Here is a 20,541-nt window from a genome sequence, read left to right as displayed (position 1 = left end):
ACATTTCTGTAGGCTGTGGTGGGAGTTGAGAGGGGGATCCAGTGCTACTACTAGCTGTGTGTCGTCCGCATAGGTGATAATTTTCACTCCAAAGGGGCGAACGACTTCAGCCAATGGGCTAAGGTAATCGTTAAAAAGAGTGGGGCTCAGGGAGGAGCCCTGGGGCACCCCACAGTTCAAGGGTTTGCTGGGGGAGGTGAGATCTTTCTCGAATATCTGAAATGATCGATCTGTGAGAAAGGATCTCAGCCAGGTGAGTGCCGTTCCCGAGATGCCTATCCTACTGAGACGGTGGAGAAGAATGTTGTGGTTTACAGTGTCGAAGGCGGCACTAAGGTCGAGGAGAACGATGGCCGATGACCCACCGCTATCCAGGATCCTTCTTGCCTCCTCCGTCACTGCGACCAAGGCTGTTTCTGTTCCGTGGAGGGGCCGAAAGCCCGTCTGCGAGGAATCAAGTATTGCATTTGATTCCAGAAAGTGTGAGTGTGTCACGTCAGAGTTGACATACTTCTCTAGTAGTTTGCTGAGCCAGGGTAGCAGAGAGATAGGTCTATAGTTGGAGGGGTTGTTTTGGTCCAGGCTTGGCTTTTTTAATAGGGCCTTGACCATTGCTCGTTTCCATGGAGGTGGGACGATGCCAACGTGGAGAGAGGAGTTAAGCAGGTCCAGAATAGTGGGTGAGATCTGAGTGGTGATCGGGATGAGAGCTCGCGGGGGGGCCGGGTCGGTAGGTGATTCTGATTTGACCTGCTGCATGATACTCTCTAAATGACTGAGGTCCAAGGGCGAGATATATGTGAGGGGAACGGGTGATACTGACGCGGGGTCTGGATCTGGGCAGCTAATCGGAGGGGAGTTTTGAGTGAAAGAGGAATTGATGATTTCTATTTTACGGTAGAAGAAGTCCGCTAGCTCATCACAGTGGACTTGGGAGTTGCTGTGCTCTTTTGGTATCTCTGTTAGTTGAAGTAGAGATTTTGCTATCCGATAGATCTCCTTAGGCTTAGAGGCTGCCTTGTCAGTTTTTCCCTCAAAATACTTTGCCTGCGCTAGTTTAATACTAGTTTTGTAGCTTTTGATAGCTGCCCTGTAGGCTGTTTTGCCTGTTGGTGAATAATCCAGGCGCCATTTCCTCTCAATTCTTTTTACAGTTTTGTTTGGCATCTCGTAGGTCAGTGGTGTACCAAGGGGCAGTCGCGTTCCCCCGCTTGGGGTAGGTACATTTGAGTGGGAGTACTAGATCTAGGGATTTGGTGATCCAGGTGTTGTAATTCTCGTTGCCCTCTATAGGGTTGGAGGTTTTGGTGGGTTTGGTCGAATCAAGGTTCTCCAGCTATTGTGGCTGGGGAAGCTTGGACCAATTACGTGACTTTTGGACAGTTTTGGGTTTTGGTAATGGGTGGTTGGGAAGGGTCCATGTGAGAGGAATAAGGAAGTGATCAGTCCAGGGGAGCGGGGAGGGGTTTCCGACTTGTAGGTTCGGGCAATTGCTGAATATGGGGTCCAGAAGATGGCCCTTTTGATGAGTGGGCCCGAGGACTAGTTGCTGTAGTTCGAGGGCACCTAGACTAGAGGATAGTTCTCTGGCGTTTGAGTCATTAGGGTCATCAAGGTGGGTGTTCAGGTCTCCCAGGAGCGTGAAGTTAGCAGAACTAAGAGCAAGGTTTGCAACTATTGGGGCAAGGTTAGAGAGGAATTGTCCTTGCGTCCCGGGTGGGCGGTATATAAGCATACCTGAGAACCTATTAGTGGGGCTGAGTTTTATAGTGAATGGAAGGCATTCACTGTCAGGGACACAGGCGGGGGTGCTAGTGATTTTGTAGCCTATCTTGTGGATCACTGCTAGTCCACCACCGATTCCTGTTTTGCGGTCATGGCGGAATATTTGGTATCCTTGTGGGAGGGTTTGCACCAGATCAGGTTCTGAATGTTCATGCAGCCAAGTCTCTGTGAGGAAGAGGATGTCCGGATTTGCATCCTCTATCAATAAAGAGATTTTCAAGGAGTGCTTGGGAAGGGATCTACAGTTGAGCAAGAACATGGAGTATTGTGTGGGTTCCACTCTTGCATGAGGTGAGAAATAAAATCCGCACTGATTACAGGTGGGGTGTTGTATGGATAGATCCCAGGCGTGATGAAATGGTGGAGCAGCATCCTTCCTTAATTGGAGGAGGGAGTGCGAGCTAAAGTTTCTGACCCGGTAGGGCGACTGGACAGGGGGGGTGGCCCCTTGCCCCGGCCGGCCGCGGACGGGCCCAGACGGGCTTGCCTTTGGCGCGCTTTCGGCGCGCTGGCGGCGCGCCCGCTGCACGCGTCCGCTGCGCGTCCGGGGAAGGCACATTATATTTATATGAGAGGAGGGGACGTGGCCTCAGGGCCGTGGGCGTGGCCTGTGTCCTCAGGAAGAGAATGGCGGTGAAAATCACAGTGCCGTGGCAGCGCTCATATCGGCTGCGCGGCGATTTGACAGTGATTAGGGCGGGAGAGTGCGCTGGGTGAAGTGACAGACAGGTAAAAACTATTTAAATTCATCACCCTGACCAGGTGACACCACTGGGAGATGTCACTGAGGGTGAACAACACTTACAACGCAACTTTTACATCGCAGAGCCTTTACAACGCAACCATTACAATGCAAACTATTACAACGCATTGCTCTGGGGGGCGCTCTAGGATAGGGAATAGGTTAATTTACTATCCAATAACCTTCCCTAGTGTCCACGGGGACTGGAGTTGGAATAGTAAATTAAACTATTCACTATCCAGGCCCAAAAGCACTATGCGTTGTAATGGACTGCGTTGTAATACTTACGTTGTAAAGGCATGCGATGTAAATGCATGCGTTGTAATGTCATACATCCGTCACTGAGGTGTGGCTGCCAGTAGAGCCGTAGTGGAGGAGCGTGGTACCCTACCTACCACCCCCTCCCCCCGTGCCCCTGGCATCACCCTGACCAGGTGACACCACTGGGAGATGTCACTGAGGGGGTGGGGGAGGCTGCCAGTCGAGCCGTAGTAGAGGAACGCTCTACCCTACCAACGCTCCCCTTTGTGCCCTTGCATCACCAGCCGGTGTAAAATCAGCTGTGCTGATGTCACGCAGGCTCGGACAAGGTCCACTCCATGATCCCAAAAAAAACAGGGCGGATGTCCTCTCTAGAATTTATTCGGCAGATGAATTAATTGTGATTTATTTAACAAAATGATTATTGAATATATTATACCATTGCAAATTCGCCCCAAGTTGCTCACAAATACGTTCAATGTTGGAGTTATAATGGTTTATCACACATTAATATCCTCCACAGAGCCTACTTTACTAGAACACGCCTCTTCAAAATGGGAAGGACAGCCATTGCCCCCGAGGGTACAGCTCACCCTCTGGAGCTGCCCAAAGGCACAGAGGTACTGGGCTGGGGTCCAACAGCTGATTCCCGAGGTCCTGAGGGATTCACTAATACTCACTCCGCTGCTGGTCACTCTGGGGCTCTGGAGTGACCAAACTCTAGATAAACATACCCTACTATTCAGCAAACTCGCCTCGATGGTGGCAAAGAGAGGCATAATCCGAATGTGGGCAGTCGAGTGTGCCCGAGGGTAAGCTGCTGGGCCCGTAACATGGACTGGGGCCTGCGGGCCGAGGCAGGGCCGGCTTTAGCGCTGCTGGCGCTCAGTGGGACAATTCTTTTTAGCGCCCCCACACCTTATGACCACCTCCTCGGATTCTCTTACTACCACCAGGCAAAAGTGCCCCTCATCTCTCCAATCATACCTTATTACTAAATACAGTGCCCCATCTGAGATCAGCGCCCCCCCCCTCCGCAGGTCAGGGCCCGGGGTGGCTGCACCAGTCGCACTGCCCTAAAGCCGGCCCTGGGCCGAGGAGACGGTCTATAGATCCCGGGGCTGCCCACAGGAGTAGGCCCAAATATGGGGCCCTTCAGAGGAACTCCGAAGTACCTACTGAGGATGCTGGTGCAGAGTGGGCATGGGTGCCACCTGAGTGACAAATGATTATTGAGTTCATTATAACATAGCGGGATGGAATGGCCCAGTTCCTCATATCAGAGCTAGACCTGGTAGTGTGCAATACCTGGAGAATATCATGTTCCTGTACTATGTTGATTACTATGAAAATTAATAAAAAGATGTTTAACAAAAATGTTGAAATTAAAACTTAATTTGCAGGGTACACGACACAGCCAATGCCAAGAATAGCAGAGCGAACACCCTTCAGTCAAAAGGAACATTCAGTTCGAGAAAAGCTGTAGCAGTCACAGATGGCAAAGGCAATGTAAACAAGAACTTGCAATGCAATAGGTCTTGCATTTATGAGAGTTTGAGCTATTGGCAATGTAATAGCTTAAATAGTTTTAAATCCCACAGGTCCCTGCTCTTCATTTACTTAGTGTTTCGCACCTCCCGCCCTAAAGCTCCGTTGCCCTCCCCACATAGCCCCGCCCCCTACCAGGCTCCCGCCCGCCTCCTCCTTGATCCCGCTCCCCTCCCCTTCATTACGGTGACCGATGTGCGGGCACGCAGCGGGCGCGCCTAAGGCAAGCCCGTCTGCACCCATCCGTGCCTGGACCGCGCCCAGCGCCAGGAACCTTGGCTCCCCAGGCATCCACCGCTACACTTTTGTCAGCCTCCTCGAGCACTGCGCACGAGCCTCGCCAGACAACACCCAATGAGCTTTCTTGTGCACCCACTGTCGAAGCACCCTCTCCATAGAAACCACGCCCATAGCCAGCAACGCACAATCTGCCGCCAAAACCTCCAACACCATCAATTGCATTCTTCTCAACATACGGTCTCTTCACCGACTCGCCATAGAGATATGGGACTTACTCGACACTCTCACCCCTGACGGTATGTAACGTTTACAACGAAATTTTTACAACGCACTACCATTACAATGCAGGCATTACCACGCATACCATTACAACGCATTGCGCTGGGGGGCGCTCTAGGATAGGGAATAAGTTTAATTTTCTATCCAACACCTTCCCTAGTGTCCACGGGGACTGGAGTTGGAATAGAAAATTATACTTACCACTATCCAGCACCTCTAAGCGCTATGCGTTGTAATGGTATGCGTGGTAAAAACCGCGTTGTAAAGGTATGCGTGGTAAAAGTATGCGTTGTAACGTCATACATCCACCCCTGACGTCACCTTCTTCACCGAGACCTGGACAAACGCGAGTTGCGGACCAGACATCGCCACAGCTATACCAGAAGGCTACAAGCTCAAGAGGATAGACCGCCCAAACCGCCCGGGAGGAGGCATTGCCATCGCACACAAAGCCTCCCTCCAAATCTCCACCACCAGACCTAGCAGCACTCTTCCCAACATAGAACTCCTCCACTTCCAGATCCACACCAACCACAGAACTACGCTACGGGGCATGCTCATCTACAGACCACCAGGACCTCGCGCTCAACCCACTACCACCATCACAGAACTCGCCGCTTCCCATGCCATCACCTCAACGAACTACATTCTGCTCGGAGACCTAAATTTCCACCTCGAGAACCGCCATGACCCCGACTCCAACACGCTACTTGAAAACCTCGCCAACCTTGGACTCAAGCAACTGGTAAACACTCCCACCGACATTGCAGAACACACCCTGGACCCCATCTTCACAGGAGGATCAAACATCCGGGTTACCAACACCATCCCGCACTCCTGGACAGACCTCCACTGCATCCATTTCACTTTCACATCCAGCACCGCACCCAAATAAGCCCCGTGTCCGCCTCGACGGAACTGGAGTAAGGTCACCGAAGACCTCAACGCCACCCTCCTCCACGAACCCCCTCAGCCACCGCTGACACCAATGCCGCTGCCAAAGAACCCCATCGGTGGATCGGCAGCTGCGCCGACACACTAGCCCCTCTCCGACAGACAAGCACCAAACACCCTCCTAAGGCTGCCTGGTTCACCACCGAACTCCTAGAGGCCAGGCGCACTTGCAGGCGCCTCGAGAAAATGTGGAGGAACCAACAGACCACTGAAGCCCACACCAACCACAAAGCACCATGAAAAACCACCACCAACTGATAAGCGACACCAAAAGAATCTTTATCAGGGAAAAGATCAACGCCAACGCAGCCAACACAAGGGAACTCTTCAACGTCATCAAGCATCTCACCAAACCCCCATGCAAAGCCTTTGACATCACACACTCCCAAGATCTCTGCAACAAGCTCAGCACCTTCTTCCACCAGAAAATCATGACCCTTTACGACAACTTCAACGAACCAACGTCTGCCTTCACCCCTACGGCCACTACCACCGCCAAACCCACCATCACCACCTGGAACCCCGCATCCATCAAACTTGTCGCCACCACCATGAAGAAAACTCATTCAGGAGCCCCCACGGACCCCTGCCCCCCTCAAATCTTCCACAGAGCCTCTACGGCCCTCGCCCCCAAGCTAGCTCGCACCATCAACTCCTCCCTGGCCTCCGGCACCTGCCCCATGGACTGGAAATGGGCAGAAGTGAAGCCCCTCCTCAAAAAACCTTCGGCCAACCCTACCGACCTCAAGAAAACTACCGACCCATCTCCCTCCTCCCCTTTGCTGCCAAGGTCACAGAAAGGCTTGTGAACGCCCAGCTGACAACCTTCATCGAAGATAACTGCATCCTGGACCTCTCCCAATGCGGATTCCGCAGCAAACACAGTACCGAGACAGCCCTGATCGCCGCCACCGACGACATCCAGATGCTGCTCGACCAGGGCCACACCGCAGCCCTCATCCTCCTGGACCTCTCCGCAGCCTTCGACACCATCTCTCACCGCACAATAACCACCACGATGCAGGAATTCAGGGAGACGCCCTCAACTGGATCCGATCCTTCCTCTCCGAGAGAACACAGAGGGTCATGCTCCCTCCTTCCTCTCCGAACCCACCAACATCATCTGCGGAGTCCCACAAGTATCTTCTCTGAGCCCTACTCTATTCAACATTTACATGGCCACCACCGTCAGGCAGCATGGCCTCAGCATTGTGTCCTACGCTGACGACACCCAGCTCATCCTCTCCCTCACCAGCAACCCAGAGGACACTAGACTCAGATTCCAGGAAGGAATGAAAAACGTGGCCACATGGATGAAAGACAGCTGCCTCAAACTCAACTCCGACAAAACTGAGGTTCTCATCTTCGGACCACGCCTCTCTGCATGGAACGACTCCTGGTGGCCTTCCGCCCTCGGACCCCCACCAACCCCTATGGACCACGCTCGGAACGTTGGCATAATCCTCGACTCCTCCCTCTCCATGAACCGCTAAATCAAAGCCATCTCCTCCACCAGTTTCAACTGCCTCCGGATCCTACGCAAGACTTTCAAGTGGATCCCCTAAGACTGCGGAAAGACCACCACCCACGCACTCATCACCAGCAGGCTCGACTACAGCAACGCCCTCAATGCCGGAATCAACAAATCCCTACTGCGCAAACTCCAAACCATCCAAAACGCAGCCGCCAGACTCATCCTGGGGATTCCACGCCACAAACACATGACCCCACACCTGCGAGAACTCCACTGCCTCCCCGTCGAAAAGAGGGTCACCTACAAACTACTCACCCATGCCTACAAATCCCCAAGTACCTTAACGACTGAATGAGCTTCCACGCACCCAAGAAAAACCTCCGCTCAGCCAACCTCGCCCTAGCAGAGGTCCCCCGTATCCACCGAAGCAGAGCTGGAGGGAAAGCATTCTCCTACACCGCAGCCACAGCATGGAACACCCTCCCAGTAGACATAAGATACTCACCAACCCTGCAGACCTTCAGACGGGGTCCCAAGACCTGGCTTTTCGACTGACCGGAGCCCCAGCTTTTTTCCCTCCCCCCAGCGCCTTGAGACCTTCACTGGTGAGTAGCGCGCTTTACCAACCCCTGATTGATTGATTGATTGATTAAACTCTCTAAAATGCGAGAACTATTGCATTGGAAATATTATTTTGTTTACTAGCACCCATGCGGCGCTTTCACATTTATGGAGGCAGCACCCCTTTCTTTAGACAAGAAAAAAGAGAGGGGCGTGGCCGACATTAAAGTGAAACCGCGGCATGGGGCGCTCTGACAAAAAAAGCAACTTTGTTAAGTTGACAAACAGATTTTTTTTGTAGAAGCGCCCATGCCGCACTTTCACTTTAACAGCGGCTGCGCACTCTTCTTTAGACACAGCTAGCCTAAATAAAGGGGTGCGGCCTCCATGAATGTGAAGGAGCCGCAAGGGCGCTAGTAAACAAAAAAATAAAAATAAAATAAATGAGTATGCGCGGCCAATATACTTAAAGCGGACCATGCTGCTAAAATAAATAAATTAAGAAACGTGGTCACTATAGTTAAAGCGAACCGCCATTAGTAAGTAAAATAAAAGCGGGCAGCGTGCTGCTACCTAGGGGCTGGAATAGGGGCAAATTATTCAACTCACAGCCAAGATAAAGCAGAACGTATAACAAGACAAGTAAAAGGTCCAGCCGTTATGGGAGGTAACAAATGCCGACAAGGCGGTACCAAGGAGGGACTAACGAGCCTAATAACAACTCGGAAGCCAGCATTTACAAAGGACAATGACACAAGCCAATTAAAAATATGGGCTGAGAGAGGACGGGCCTCAAAGCCATACTCCAATACTGCCTGGCTCGCGGCAGGGCATGCGCTGCCCAGGCTCGACCTAAAAAACAATAAATATACGGCTCTGTGAGTAAGATGCTCAATGCAGAGCTGTGTGTAATGTGCAAGGCAAACGTTAAAATCCTGCGGGGTGTAGTCAGGGGCGTAGCTTAAGGGGGGTGTTTGGGGTTTTACACCTCCCTAATAAATATATTTTCTGGTTAATAGTTGGGTACAGGTGCTTAGAGTTTGGTATGGTGAGGTGTCTGTTGGATTTCTCCTGCAATTTGTACATACAAACAGACAATGTAGATTTTCCTAGTTATTATGACGGAAAGTCTTAATTTTATTAAAGACACGGAGGCGAGTATTATGCTTTCTTATCTTGCATTTTAATAAACAGCAGCCAAGATAAGTGTAAAACTACAGTTCCCAGAGGGCCAGGCGACAACTGGGCCATGGGAACGAGAAAAAACGAGATAACAGTAACCAATCAGAGTACACCTAATAGATAAGAGTCCACACTGACTGCGCAGCTTCCTCTTTTCGCTGAGAGACAGTCAGATAACAATAGAGAATAAAGGAAAAATAGCCATAACCAGAAAGAACGCCAAAGTCCAGGAGCAGAAGTCCTTAATCAGAGGAATCCATCGCCAAAGTCCAGGAAAAGGATCCGAAGGGGATGGAAGAACCAGAGGAGACATCCAAGCAGGAGATGAACGGAACCGCTGGAGAGAAGATCTTCTATGAAGCAGGTGGCAAGGCCGGATTCGCTGCAGGGAGGGAGAACACATGTTAGTAGTGTAGCGGCGGGATAATACTCGCCTCCGTGTCTTTAATAAAATTAAGACTTTCCGTCATAATAACTAGGAAAATCTACATTTTATGGCAAGACCGGAGGCTCCTATTATGCTTGTTCAAAGCAAATTAATAACATCAGAAGCAACAGAATGAATAGGCTTACAATAAAACATGCGGAAAATACTGTCATTGGACCAATCTGCTGATCTCAGTATGTCCTCTAAACGGGAGCCAGACCAAAAGGCTTTAGAAGCCATGGCTCCCCGAGCCGAATGTGCTCCGAAAACAGAGACATCAATACCGGCAAGGGACATAACCCAGCGAACCCACCTGGCCAGGGTAGGGGAGGAAACAGGAAGGTGAGGTTTACGAAAGGAAATGAGAAGTTGAGAACAAGAGGGCGTTCTGAGATCAGCGGTCTTTTGTTCATACATTTTTAAACACTGTCCCACACAAAGTTGGGGTTGATCGGGAAAATAGGGATAAAAAACAGAGTCTAAGTTAGTCTTTGTGCGTCTGCGAATCTGGAACAGCACACCTGTAGGGGAAAAAAGGCGAGAAGAAACATCCAAGGCTCGGACATCAGAAACTCTTTTGATAGACACCAAGCAAAGCAACATTGTAAGTTTGGCTGACAACATTTTGAGAGACAAAGCAGAATTAGAGGGCCAATTCAAGAACAATTTAAGTACAACAGAAACATCCCACAAAAAAGTATACTTAGCCAACGGTGGTTTGGAGCATCGAACGCCCTTGAGGAGGCGACAAATCAGAGGATGAGCCCCAACGGGCTTGTCATCAATGTGGGTATGATGAAGGGAGATAGCAGAACGATAGAGGTTAATGGTTCGATAGGCCTTCCCAGCACTGGCCTGAGAAGCTAAGAAGTTGATAACAGAACTTAAAGAGGTTGAAAAGGGATCGAGAGACCTTTCCAGACACCAGCTTGCCCAAAGAGACCAGGCGGATTTGTAGGCTTTGGAAGTGCCCGGGGCCCAGGCCTGGTTGATAAAGTGAGCAGCCTCTTGTGAAATGAGGATGTTAGAAGGGGGAGGCCGGAAACTTTCCAGGCCGACAGAGTGAGAGAGTGGTCCAGGATCAAGCTGTGACGCTCGCCGAGAGGGTTGAGAAGAAGATCATCGAAGGATGGCAGAAGTACAGGAAAATCCATCGCCAACTCCAGAAGAACAGGGAACCAAATTTGGGATTGCCAGAAAGGAACCACCAGTACCAGCGAGGATTCCTGGCGACGAATCTGCGCCAGCACTCTGTTGATCATGAGGAAAGGAGGAAAGGCATAATGGAGTTGACGAGACCAAACTTGGAGGAAGGCATCCGTGGCAAGAGCCAAGGGGTCTGGTCTCCAGCTGTAAAACTGGGGCAATTGAGAATTGAGGCGAGAAGCAAAGAGATCGATAGAAAAGGGACCCCATAAAGTTGAAAGAGAAAGAAAGACGGAGGGACAAAGCCTCCAGTCGCTGGAGTCGCGCAGGAACCGCGAGTGCCAATCGGCCACTGAATTGAGGTTGCCCGGAAGGTACTCCGCTGTCAAGGAGAGATGATGGGCTAGACAATATTCCCACAGACTTCTGGCTAAGTCCGCCAGGGGTTTGGACTTTGTGCCGCCGAGATGATTTATGTAACGAACCGCAGAAACATTGTCCATGCGTAAGAGTATGGAACAGCGGATCCTGTCTTTGGAAAGACTTTTGATTGCAAAGGAGCCAGCAAGCATCTCTAAACAATTTATGTGCAGTCTGGACTCCTCTCTTGACCATGCTCCTCCAGTCGAGATTGGACCACATCGGGCGCCCCAGCCCGATAGACTGGCATCGGATTCCAACACAAGATCTGGGGATGTGGCGAAGATAGTGCGCCCGTTCCACGCATCTAAATGGTCTATCCACCATTGCAATTCTGTGCGGGACTCTTGGTCTAGAGCGATGACGTCTGAGTAAGCGAGGCCTTGGCGAAGGTGTCTGATCTTCAAGCGCTGAAGGGCCCGGTAGTGCAGAGGGCCCGGAAATATCGCCTGAATAGAAGAAGAAAGAAGACCGACAATCCGGGCCAGAGACCTGAGCGAGATGACAGAAAGATGTAACACCGAGGCGATTTCCGCTTTGATTTTGGAAATTTTGGAAAGGGGAAGGTGTAAAGACGCCGCCACCGAATCCACTAGGAAGCCCAGAAATTCCATGTTCTGAGAAGGGACCAGAGAGGATTTCTCGAGGTTTACCAGAAAACCTAAGTCCAAAAGAAGACTCTGAGTGGTCTGAAGATCTGAAAGAAGACCCTGCTTGTCCGAATTCAGAAGAAGGATATCGTCCAAGTAGATTATGAGCCGGATACCAAGAGAGCGAAGAAAAGCGACCACGGGCTTCAGTAGTTTCGTGAAGCACCATGGTGCCGAGGAGAGACCAAAAGGAAGAGATGTGAAACAGTAGGTCATACCTGACCATTGGAATTGGAGAAACTTCCAGTGAGACTGGTGGATTGGAACCGTGAGATAGGCGTCTTGGAGATCCAAACGAACCATCCAATCGCGGGGGCGAAGGGTGTCCCTCAGATGAAGGATCGTCTCCATTTTGAAATGACGATACACCACAAAGTGGTTGAACCATTTCAGGTTTATGCGTAATTTCTTGTTCTTCTTTTGAACCAGAAAAATGGAGCTTAAAAAGCCTGTAGAGTCGTGAGGAAAAATTTGAATGGCTTGTTTTTGTAAGAGAGAGTTTATCTCGGTGGAAATGAGATTTGCCATGTGCAGAGAGAACACGGGAGGCGGAGGGAAAAAGGTCTGGACAGGAGGAGAGTAAAACTCTATAAGATAGCCTTGAACCGTGGAAAGGACCCACGGGTCTGCACTTATGGATTGCCATTTTGGTAGAAACAGTTTCAATCGACCCCCTACAGGAGGGAAAGAAGACGGGCTTACCTGGCTGATTGGAGTTGGAGTTGCGATAACCTTGACGCCCTCGGCCGCGGAAACCACGGCCTCGTTGTGGGTAGAAGCGCGGCTTGTATTCTTGGGTGTTGTCGTAAGAAGTCTTGGAGCCTTGATTGTAGGGACGGCCGGAAGAGCGACCCCTGCCTCGTCCGGCCCGGCCAAAAACCCGAGGGGCAAAAGTCTTTTTGATAGATTGCTGAGCCTTGTCAAGGGAAGCGAAGGTAGAGACAAACCGGCTGATGTCGCGCACCAAATTCTCCCCAAAGAGAAGACCATTCGCCTTAGAGCCGGGGTCCATAGGAGCAAGGTTGGCCAGTTTGGGATCCAATTTGATCAAAAGGCCCTTACGTCTTTCGTGGGTAATGGCAGCATTGGCGTTGCCCAGAAGGCAAAAAGCACGTTGCACCCACATGGAAATGTCTTCGGCTGAAAGATCTGAACCATCAAGACGGGCCGACTCTGCCATGTCGAAGATGCGGGCTAAGGGACCCACAATGTCCAATAACTTGTCTTGACAAGTGGACCATGCCTTGTCTACCCCACGACGAGGGTCCTTGCCAAATTTAGAGAAGAAGGTAAGGAGAGGTTGATCGATGGTAGGGACGAGGGTGATCTTATCTGGAAGGGCTGGTTTGGGACATTCAGACTTCAACCTGGAACGCACAGTCGCCTCAAGAGGGAGACGAAGGCGGGCGGAAATATATTCTCCAACATGGTGAGAGGGTAGCCATTCAGTCGAATTTGGATGACGAATGGAGGACGGGTCAAACATAGGGAGACCCTCCGAGTCAAAAACAGGTTCGAAGTTAAAAGAATCACATTTGGGAAGTTTAGGGGGGGGGGGTCAGTGACGTCAAAGATATCAAATAGGTCGTCAGCATCAGGCATATCATCATCTGTGTCCAAGATGGTGGAAATCATTAATTTCTTTGTAGGGGACTCTGTGTGCTTAGATTTTTGCTTCTTTTTTCCCTCGGAACCGACAAACCCCTCCTTAGTAGGAGGCCTGTGAGGCACTGAGTCCTCGTCCATAAGCGAGGGAGACTCGCTAACCATAGCTGACTTTTTTGACTTATGCACAGAAGCAGAGTGATCCACCTTGCGTTTTCTGCTATCCCCCGCAGAATGGGCCAAAACCTTGGACAACATGCTGACCATGGAATTTTCCATATTTTTAGATAGTCTTTTCATAGACACTTCCATTGCCTGTTCAACTGAAGTGTTAATAAACCTGTGAAGGTCCTGCTTGAGAGACCCATTATCCACAGAAGAGGAGTTTTCCTCAGAAGAGCTCTCATGTTCCATTGCAGCCAGCAGGGTTAGTGAAGGGTTAATGACTGAGAAAGTACAGGGGGCGTGAACAGGGGAAGGGCAGGGGCGGGCTGAAATAAGCGAGGAAACTGGGCTGGAGGCAGTCGAGCAGCCGGCTCTGTGAGAGCGAGTGAAAGCGGCCGAGGAAGCAACGAGGGAAGCGGGAAGAAAGAAAAACGGGCTCCGGCGCCGGTGAGGCAGGCGAGCTCCAAGCGGTGAGAACGTTCGCGAACAAGCGCGAAGACCGCGGAGCGGGAGAGACCACTGAGGGGGCGGGGAAGGGGGAGTAAACAAGCGTGAGGAAGCGGAACAACTGTAAATAAAAGGAAGCGCACAAAGCGCTAGCAGAGCAACGCAACAGCGCGTGAACACAGGAGCAAAAATATTAAGCTGTAAACACAAATATGCATAAATTAATACAAAATATAGCGAGCATAGATAAGAGAACACTTATCTGACTGCGAGCAGCAAGAAAAGAGGAAGCTGCGCAGTCAGTGTGGACTCTTATCTATTAGGTGTACTCTGATTGGTTACTGTTATCTCGTTTTTTCTCGTTCCCATGGCCCAGTTGTCGCCTGGCCCTCTGGGAACTGTAGTTTTACACTTATCTTGGCTGCTGTTTATTAAAATGCAAGATAAGAAAGCATAATAGGAGCCTCCGGTCTTGCCATAAAATTAAAAGCGCACACACACACACACACACACGCTCCCTCTCTATGTGTTTTGTAAGTCTTCAAAAACTTTGGTTATTTTTACAACATATTGTGTTTTTTTCTCACTTAGTACCTCAACCAATCTACATTTCCACTGCCCTGTAAGTCCCTTTGCACCCTGCTTGTCATATAGTGTATTTTAACGTGATATGCCAGCGTGATTCTTGGGAAATTTGAATGTCACCCCCAAATTTACTGACCAAGTTACGCTCAATCCGAGAAAGATAAATGAAGTAACTTTAAACCAGTTAAATAGCCGCACCTATTATTGACATCTTTATGAAATGGCAAAACCGAGACCAGAAGCATTATATGACAAATAAAACCTAATCATCAATTTCTGTTTGACAGTTAGAATCCTCAGTACTTATCTAGAAACATGCAGACCAACCATATATATTGCATAAGCATTTATTCACATTACAAAATTCACTCAGTGAGATAACCTCAAAAGGGTGCTAACAAAAATGAATGTGACCTTGTGTAACGTAACTGGTGCTCATGTAAAGCGCTCTGATACCCGATATCTTTCGGGTCAAGTTAGCGCTATATAAAACTCTGGAAACAAAAAAAATGACTAACACCAGCAGCTCAAGCCATTCTTGTAGCTTTGGGGCCTGGAACAGGCTGAATTGTCACACATGTAAGTAAGTGTGTGATGATTAGTGGTTGGGTTGGTACTGTCATTGGCAGCACTAGCAAAGGCAATGGGTGCTGCAAGCTGTAGTGGCCTCCTGACAGCGCCCTGGCACTTTTATTTATTTTTTTACAAATTAAGCACTGCAATTATGTCAAAGGTTATTGCATATAATTTACAAGCACTGGTATCCCATCTAAATTTCTTCAAACAGCTGTTAAGCAGTTTAGTTTTGATGAAAATACTCTATATTAATGAGTAGCAGTGGGGGATATTAGTTTGTAATACGCTAAAGGCGGATGCGAAACCTCAGACAACTCCACCTGTTTTCACATGTTTCACATACACATGCCTGGATTGGGAATAAAGATGGAAAGTAGGTGGAATGACTTGCAGCACACGTAATCCCTATCCCATGCAGTCAGCATAGGGCACCTACCTGCTAGGGTGCCAGGAGGACCAGAAGGCGTTGCCCGCCTCTTCCCTGCCAGGGGGGGGTGCTTTAAAGAACACTGTCAGGTAATTCCATTGCACGACCCCATAAAGGGCTCCTAAAAGCAGCTGTGTTGGGGGGTTAGTATTTTATTCACTTGCAAAAAATGCTAAATAAAACAAAAATGGGTGAATGTCGCCTATTATGGAAACTTCCTTTGTAATTTCCCCTAGCCTTATTAATGCCATAATTATGCACAGCTACACATGACTAAGTATAAAAAACACTTGAGGGAACTGTTCCAAAGGAGAATAGAAATGTATCCATCTTGTACATCAATTTCACTATTTGCTTACCCATTATGTGTCTATGACTTTATCAATCTACGTGAGCCATTACTAACAAAGAAATTGATAGGTTTTCGCTGTGTCCTCCATATTTTCCCTCTGCAGCCTTCTTCTTGACAATAAAGACTTACACATTAAAAACAGATCTTCCAAAGACACAGCTCCTTCCTAGAAAACACCATATTGAGTAGGCTGATTCTTGAATGACTGTGAGACACAAATATATACGGAAAACCCTAGATCTCCTTCCAACGCATGCTAGACGGACACTGGTGCACGCCCTCGTTACCTCACGACTGGATTATGGTAACCTCCTGTATTTGGGTGCCACGGCCAGGAGCCTAGACCGTCTACAGGTGCTGCAAAATGCGGCCGCTCGGCTGGTCTTGAGGCTTTCTAAAAGATCTGCCTCGAAGGCCGCACTGGAGGCACTGCATTGGCTCCCGGTCAGGAGAAGAATCGAATTTAAGGCCCTGTGTACCTGTCACCGTAATATTGGGGGCAAAGCACCAAGGCCTCTACAGAGCCTTATTACACCGTACAGACCGGCTCGAGCTCTTGGATCTGCGGGCACGGGTTTGCTGACGGTCCCTAAAATCAAAAAGGTCCGGATGGGAGGAAGGTCCTTCCGCCTCCTTGCAGCGAAGAGCTGGAATAAGCTGCCCCTAGAGCTCCGGATGGAACCATCGGAGACCAGGTTTAGAGGAAAGCTGAAAACGTATCTTTTTGTGCAATAACTTGGCCCATTGAGCACAGTGGGGGGCATGCCTGTTCTACTTTCCATAGCGCGGGGACACGCCGGTGTGCATAACCAGGCGCTTTACAAAATTCCCTATTATTATTATGTCCCAGTAAAATACTCCTCTTCAAATCCATAGCCAACACCTTTTTATTTAAAGTAGGTTTTTTGGGAGACAAAAATTCCTGCCATTTCTGAGGATCTGGCCTGCGATGGCTGTTATCTATCTATGAATGCTTGTGAGTTTATGGGCATATTTATAATTTTATCACGCAACGTAACAAACCTCCTTGCTGCACTGTGTGATAGGGAGAGGCCAGGAATGTGCCGTACTCAACATTGTACAGTGCATTCCTTCCTTTTCCCAGTGCTGGCGCGGAATGTGCTGCCCAGTCCCAACTCAGGCTTCCTTGCACCATGGTTCAGGGTGCCTGCGTTGTAAGCAGAATTGTTTTTGTGCAGAAAGGGGCACCTTGATCCCCTGAGGCACTTTCCTTCTGTGTGCCGCAGAATGCAGCACACACAGAAAGATGAATTAACGAGGAGAAATTAAGATATTTCTCCTTGTTACACCTCACCTGGGAAGAGGTAGCATTTTGAGACCATCCCAGGTCTGCCACTAATGGTAAATCTAGGAATGCCTCAAAATGTGCATGGGAACACCCAGGCACCCCCCCATGGAAGGCCTCCGTGGGGAAAAGCGCGTTAATCTGGATTTATCAAGCAACTCTGGGCAAGGCAAGGGGGCCTGGCGTGGCTGGATAAATAGCATCTTGAGAGTTCCGTCTCTTTTGCACCCATTGTACGGCACAAAAGCGACGAAACCCCTTGATAAATATGGCCCTTAATATCGCAGGCTACTCTATTTACCGCTGTCTTGTAGTGCAGCGGTACAAAAGGGGGTGGTGATGGACGGAGCATCCGAACCAATCAAACACTCACACCCAGTCAAAAGATCTAGGTTTAATCCATCACCGTTCTTTAGCCCACTCTGCCACCCCAGTTCAGACATGGCTATATGCAAATCAGTCTGACCCTGTGCCTCATGGGAACAGTCCAGCCCGAACAGCCAAGTCATGCCTTCCCTGGACCGGAAACAAGCTTCCGAGGACCGGTTTCTGGCATTACAGCCGTCTTCAGCTCGGCTTGCTTGAATCCAGTGGCAAAGTGAGGAAGGGACTCACGTCTGAGCATACCCTGCCACACTTATGGCGGCCAAAAGCGGTACAAAACGGGGTGGTGATGGACGGAGCATCCGAACCAATCAAACACTCACACCCAGTCAAAAGATCTGGGTTTAATCCATCAGTGCAGGACGGGATGTCGAATTTGTCTGTTTGAGCAAGTTTGATTAGTCACTGCGTCTTTCCGGGGATCCAAGCCCCAAGGGATTGCACCTCCAACTGGTGAGCAACGTTCTCCAGCGTTGACAAATAATCACATTCTTACTTATTTCCACAACAGACCACTTGTATCCGCTTTTGCTGTTATAAGAGACGTATTGAGGCATGGGCAGAGTGGGCAATCGCCCAGGGCCCCACCTTCCGAGGGTCCACCTGGGAAAGTGATCTTTCTTTCTGACCTCCGTCTATTCTATCAAAATCTTTCTCCCTCTCTGTCTATCTCTACCTCTAGCTCTGACTCTGTACCTCGTATCATCCTAAAGATTTTTGGGGTCCCGAGGTAGACATATTTCACTGTTTTTGAGTGAACGTATTAAAGTATAACATAAAAAGTAGCGTTGATTGGCATCAAGTGGGCCTGAGTTAACAGGAAATTCGTAATAAAATTTCAAATTGTGTTCCTTACCAGGGCCCCCAAAATGTGCCTTGCCAGTCACCCCCTCCCCCTCCCCCAATCCATAAAATGTCTACGGTCCATATGTTGGTTATTGGCGGGTTTCATAGGTTGCAGTTTTTCATTGCTGGCACCCGCCATTTGACATCAGCTTTTGCAGAAGTTGTGCCTAAATTCCTGTAAGCTCCTAGGGAAAGACCTTCAAAACCCTTTGCTTGCAAGAACCGTCTAAATTTCCTGTAGGTATTTGCACACTACCGCCAAGAAACATGATAGGCATACGAACACTTCTGAAATGTTTAACAATATAACATGAAGTAACATTGAGTTCTGCAGTTAGAAACACTTCATGGGCAGATCTTAAAGTGGCCTTTCAGTGAATGATGTCACACTTGTTTCAAACCCAACTGACGTCATCACACATAGCGCCACTCTAGTATGCTTATGGTTAGTGACTGAGAGGAGGGGTCCCAGTAATAAACAGACAATTATCTAACATAAGTAACAAAAAAGTTATACAGTTAATTCACAAACATTGTTGTTTATTCACAATGTTGTCATATTTTGATTGCAGATATAAATATAATTCAAAAGGTATTAAAGTGCCCCTGGAAGGGAGGGAAGTGGTAAGGTGATGGGTGGTGAAGGTAAAGGATGGTGACATAAAACCGGCCAAACGGCCTCACTGTACTATGTATTATAAGTCAGACATAGACATATATGCCATCAATGCAGAAAACCATTCGAGAATTATCATGCTCCACATATTACAAAATTGTCATAATCATGGGGTAGAGCTGAAAAGTAAACAGAGCTGTCGACGTTTCGACCCCTTTACAATAGCTGGGGGTCGCGTAACTAGTTAGCATGACCGTTCTTAGTTGGTGGAGCGATTTGTCTGGTTAATTCCGATAACGAACGAGACTCCTCCATGCTAACTAGTTACGCGACCCCCAGCTATTGTAAAGGGGTCGAAACGTCGACAGCTCTGTTCACTTTTCAGCTTACCCCATGATTATGACAATTTTTGTAATATGTGGAGCATGATAATTCTCGAATGATTTTCTGCATTGATGGCATATATGTCTATGTCTGACTTATAATACATAGTACAGTGAGGCCGTTTGGCCGGTTTTATGTCACCATCCTTTACCTTCACTACCCATCACCTTACCACTTCCCTCCCTTCCAGGGGCACTTTAATACCTTTTGAATTATATTTATATGTGGCAATCAAATATGACAACATTGTGAATAAACAACAATGTTTGTGAATTAACTGTATAACTTTGTTGTTACTTATGTTAGATAATTGTCTGTTTATTACTGGGACCCCTCCTCTCAGTGCTACCAATACCCAGGTCCCAGTGACTTATTCTGGATGAACCCTTCTTATATACATTATGGTTAGTGACTGGCCGTCAAGAACAGTGTGTTTGCCACGGGCTGACCCCTTTAAGTAAAGATTTGAAAGGAACTAGGGAGGGAAAGAAGAGCAGGGAGGAAAATTCGAGTAATTGTCCAAACTCTGGCTGCTGATATGTGTTGATGTTTTTCTAGTTTTTATCAAGCACTGACGAGCCCAGGCAGGGCTTTGGGGCGCTGTACATTACCTCAGATGGATGTTTATTCTGTGATACTGGTGCTGTGAAGACACGCAATTAGTAAGGCATGCGGTGGGAAGCAATAAAGGTTTTTAATGGTAGAAAGGGGCGTGGCGTGGAAGGAACAGATCCAGTCCTGTGCCCGAGGAGTTGATGGAAAGGTCAGCGCCGTCTGTTTGAAGTGGAAACGCTTGAGCTGATGGGGCGAATGGGGGACCTGACAGTCGTGCAGGGCTGCAAGAGAGATGCTGCAGTGGATGGAAATAATGAGGCAACGCCAGGCTGGGTCTTAACCAGCTAATTCTGCCTGGCGATACAGAGGGCACCGGGGGTTAAAGGTTAATGACCCGCAGGGTTTACACGCAATCAGCCACTTACTCCGGTCTGCTGGAGTTAAGCCCGTGGCTCCTTTCCTAAACTGTATTTGTAGAAAATATGTTTAGTTCTTATGGTTGTGCCATCTACACCTTTCTCTATACGTGTCAGCAACACGCGTGTCCGTCAGAGCAGCGTCATCCTTTAAGAAACCGGAGTGGTGAGAAGTCTATCAAATTGAATATTGTTACAACGCCATGTC

General features: G+C 48.9%; 2 protein-coding genes across 4 annotated transcripts in view; both read right to left on the bottom strand.

Annotated features, from left to right (window-relative positions):
- The window catches only part of KANK4 (KN motif and ankyrin repeat domains 4), an 827,707-nt gene that overhangs the window by 278,567 nt on the left and 528,599 nt on the right, over positions 1-20,541 (bottom strand). The window lies entirely within an intron of this gene.
- On the bottom strand, positions 1,337-13,688 carry LOC144802049 (uncharacterized). Its single transcript, XM_078671786.1, has 3 exons — positions 13,236-13,688; positions 12,372-13,194; positions 1,337-1,983 (listed from the first exon to the last, which is right to left on the bottom strand). Exons 1-3 carry the CDS (start codon positions 13,686-13,688, stop codon positions 1,337-1,339), a joined length of 1,923 nt encoding a protein of 640 aa, XP_078527912.1.

Source organism: Lissotriton helveticus, chromosome 1_2 (assembly GCF_964261635.1).
Source record: "Lissotriton helveticus chromosome 1_2, aLisHel1.1, whole genome shotgun sequence".
Classification (NCBI taxonomy): Eukaryota; Metazoa; Chordata; class Amphibia; order Caudata; family Salamandridae; genus Lissotriton; species Lissotriton helveticus.
Note: the sequence above shows the minus strand (reverse complement) of the source record. Positions and strands in the feature narration are given on the sequence as shown.

Coding starts and splice junctions, on each gene's coding strand:
- LOC144802049 (XM_078671786.1), bottom strand. CDS start 13,688: ATGGAACATGAGAGCTCTTCTGAGGAAAACTCCTCTTCTGTGGATAAT. Junction 13,195..13,235: donor ACCTATTTGATATCTTTGAC/GTCACTGACCCC, acceptor AAATGTGATTCT/TTTAACTTCGAACCTGTTTT. Junction 1,984..12,371: donor CTCCAACTCCAATCAGCCAG/GTAAGCCCGTCT, acceptor CTTTATTGATAG/AGGATGCAAATCCGGACATC.